The sequence below is a fragment of the Micropterus salmoides genome, unplaced genomic scaffold, assembly GCF_014851395.1.
Source record: "Micropterus salmoides isolate LMB-PRFRI ecotype aquatic unplaced genomic scaffold, ASM1485139v1 Ms_hic_scaffold_4229, whole genome shotgun sequence".
Classification (NCBI taxonomy): Eukaryota; Metazoa; Chordata; class Actinopteri; order Centrarchiformes; family Centrarchidae; genus Micropterus; species Micropterus salmoides.
The window spans coordinates 5,638-9,652 of NW_024043628.1; the positions used below are offsets into that span (position 1 = coordinate 5,638).

At 41.3% G+C, this 4,015-nt stretch overlaps 1 protein-coding gene across 1 annotated transcript; it reads left to right on the top strand.

Moving 5' to 3' along the window:
* Positions 1-322: 322 nt before the first annotated feature.
* LOC119887581 (craniofacial development protein 1-like) lies at positions 323-4,011 on the top strand (the record flags this gene model as incomplete). Its single annotated transcript, XM_038698313.1, has 4 exons — positions 323-666; positions 2,837-2,963; positions 3,420-3,648; positions 3,916-4,011. Coding segments are annotated over exons 1-4 (522 nt in total), but the record flags the coding sequence as incomplete, so codon positions are not given.
* Positions 4,012-4,015: the final 4 nt, after the last annotated feature.

The window sequence follows — 4,015 nt, forward strand, 5'->3', positions numbered from 1 at the left end:
TAATACACTGAACAAAATTATAAACGCAGCACTTTTGTTTTTGCTCCCATTCATCATGAGCGGAACTCAAAGATTGAAGAATTTCTCTATGTACACAAAAAGGCCTATTTTAATGACACTTGCTGGCTCTGAGTGAGGCTGTCAGGGCGGTTTTAAGTTTTCACAATCATTGCTTTAAATCATAATTTGTTCCACAGACTGCAGACTGTCCTGTTATAACCACATGTATAACACGCTTACCTCCACTCCAGTCCTGTAGGTGGCGGTAATGCATCTAAACATTGCCAGGTCGCCGCCAGTTTGACCCTTTGAGCTTGCCGTCGTCGCCACAGGAAGTCAGTTTCCTCTTTTGCAGAAAGCTAACGCTACAATTATAACGTTCCCCTGCTTCATACTGACACACTGAATTTATTTATATTTATGACAGACTTGAAAAAGCAACGTTTAAGCGTTGTTTGTGATAGTATCGAGGCATTTGTAGCCAGTTAGGATTACGATTGTAGCGTTGTGAAAGCAACAATAAGCTAAGGTAGTAATTGCAACAACCTTTTTATTTATCTAAGTTACCAACGTTGGTCTGAAGCCTTTTCTCCAAAATGATGAACTATTCTGACTACGACTCTGATGGATACTCCTCTAATGAAGATGCAGACTACGTCCCATCAGGTGAGGGCTGGAACTTTCCCCGCCTGTGGTTGTGTTAAAAGTAACGCGGGTAACGTTAGTAGCAGTCAGCTAGTAACGTCAGTCTTTACTAACTCGGCCAACGTTACAGGAAATGTCGCATGGACACTTAATGTTAGCGGGTTATATAGCAAATGAATTTGTCACATAACTGTGAATAGCTCACCGACACATGGTAACGCACTAAACGGAGTAAACGAGCACAGCTCCATGATTATGACTGAAGACCCTCCACAAAACACCGAGTCTGCAGCCAACCTTCATGTGCTGCGTTTATCTCAACACCTTTCTGCTGGCCGGTGGTTACCGTTACTTTCCTGTCGTTTGGTGTGTAGCCCTTATTAGACTCGTTTACACAGTGTTTGCTGTTGTTACAAACGGTTCAGGTTAACATCTCCTTCATCAGTTCACTCAGCTAAATTCACATAGAGATCTGCTCAGATTGATACAGTGTTCTGAAGTCATAGCTGAAGGTGGACTTATACTTGACTGCGTTATACATGTTTGCATACATGATGGGGCAGAATGAATATAATCACTATTACCTCCCATCACATCATTATTAACACTAGACTTTACTGCAGAAAAGCCGGTGTCCTTTCCAAGGCTGTTTGTTAAATATATTTTATCTCCATCACAATGACAGATTGCAAGGTCTGTGTTCTTAGCACTTATGATATGAAATATGATTAAAATCCTGGACCGATTAAATCAGTGTAACCGGTGTAACCCCCTGAGCACATAGTGCACGGTCCTGAATCGAACCGCGGACCTGGTGTGAGGGAGGCGGACGCGCTGACGAGGAGGCTTAAGACCCCACATACTTGCTTTTAACTACGCGTACCTGTACCTTAGATGGCTGCCACGCGTATCCAGCATTCCTTTGAAGCATCTCCATTAAACACAAATGAAGAAGAATAAGAAGGTTAGCTGCAGAGTTAAAAAAAGGAGATTTATGGCAGTGTGTTTAGAATAAAACTCCTTAAGCTAGTCCGCAATTACCGACATCGTTATGATGTCTCATTAAAATCACAACCTCCTCTAGTGTGGCTGTGTGGATCGTTTGTTTACGTTGTGCATATTTGGAGGTTGTCAAGGAAGATAATCTGGTGTCAGCGAGGGATGATCCGGCTCTGATCTAATCCTCCAGGTACACCTGACTGCAGGCGAGTATGTGACGGTATACAAACGGTATTGTTCACATACTCTACGCGTTGTTAAAAAGCAAGTATATCGGAGGCAGAAGCCCATGGGCACTATCGTCAGTCGCCAGTGCGTCTCTGAAAGTGTCACAGAGTGAGGGTTACTCACTCACAGCCTTGCTGGCTTCCGTTACATCAGCATGCTGATATTATCAGCTGATATGGGCTAATTGCAGATCAGCCGGTATCTGTGTTTATAATAGCAGATAAAAGACAATTAAAAGAGAAACAGAGACACATCCTTCACTTGTGTTATGAGTGTCGTAGTTGTAAAATTTGTCCTCCAGAGGGCGCACTGCAACACCCCTGTTAGCAACACACCTGAACAAATCCACCACAGAACATTTAACTTTGGTAACAAAGTTCTATATCTAACAAAGTTTTTTTTCAACTGCATTATGCCATGTTATCTTGGAGAGAGGTCATAACTACACAAAACTAACGTGAGGGACAATCTTTGATTGCGTTCAGTGAAGAACAATTTTGGATTTTAAAATCCTTAAATATCAAAGTCGGTATTGGTCTTAAAAATCCAACATCAGTCGGGCTCTAATGCTAATACAGATATTTAATAATGAATTACATTTATATAGCGCTTTATCATAGATACTCTAAGCACTTCACAGTGAAGTGGGGGAGACTCACCACACATCAGCTTGAGATAGAGCGGCAGGGAAACGTTGAGCCTATTACTATTTCCACTGTTGATAAATATCACAGTTGGTAAATGTATGCAAATTGTTTAGTTGGCTAATCAAAGTAATGGTGAAAGTGTGTGCCACAACATTACTTGAGATCAGACCTTTTACATGTGTCAAACAAAAACCTCAACAGAAGTCTGTAGAAGAACATGATCAGATCATAACATCGCAGTATGATTTTGCTTAAATTCCGTAAACTATAGTTTTGTCTGATGCACTCCCGCTGCATCCTGTTCTCTTTGTCCTCAGATGATAACCTCAGCGAGGATGACATTAATGAGTGCGAAAAGGAAGACCCTCTGCACGGGGATGATGATGTGCCGCATCCTGACAATGTTAGCAAGAAGAAGAGGAAGAAAAAGGACATCAGTATGAGGTGAGAGGAGCGTTTGGATTGCAGTTAAAGGGCTTGACTTGATGATTTACATTTTGTGGGTCAGTTACAGTCAAACCCCAGTTTAAGAACAACTGAGACATTTTTATAATACAAAGGTTGTGAAGGCTGATTCCAACACTGACTCTGGGGAACAGTGTCCTCAGTATGAGTTGAAACTATTGAATATTGAATGATTGAATGTTAGGCCCCTGTTTTCCTGTTTTGTTCTGAATGAGTGAACGAGGACAAAAACATGAAAGAAAACTTCACTCTGACTTCTTGCACGAAAAGAATTTTATTAGCAGGCTTGTTCTGCGGCTTTTCCTAAATTCTTGACCCGAAATGTCCGCCATTTTCATCCAACTCTTATTTCAAACATTCTCTGTATGTTTGCATGCTGTTCTATCTTTAATCAATGATGATGACCTTAATTCACATCCTCGAAACAATCTGCAGAAAGAGGAAGAAAGGAGTACTGAAGGTAGACCAGGAAGAGACGTGTGGAGACGGAGCGGAGGAGGGACTGCCTCCACAGGAAGAGGTGGCAAAACCCGCTGAGGTACAGAAGGATGATGATGACAGACAGAAGAAGAAATCAGATGACCTTTGGGCAAGTTTCCTGTCTGATGTTGGATCCAGGCCCAAAGAATCAGCACCTGCCTCACAATCAAATACCACACAGAAGGTAAATATGTTTTGAACCTAAATGTATGACTAATATGGTGTATGTTTTAAAATGGAAACACTTGGAGGGAACCAAACTCAAAACTTGTTAATGGTGCTTTCTGGTGTAAAGTCACAGGATACCATGTTCTAACCCAGATAATAGACGGTACTTAAAATACACCAAAAGGATCATCAGAGCATTAATTATCAAACCTACAGCATTTTCTGTACGTGTCTATATTTTTTTGTCTCTCCCTTAGACTGATTCTTTGGTTTTTATCCTCAGGATGATTCCTCAGTATTGAAGGTTGCACCTTTGAGTACAGAAACAAAAGCCTCAGAACCTGCTAAAGTCACCATCACTAAAGTTTTTGACTTCGCTGGAG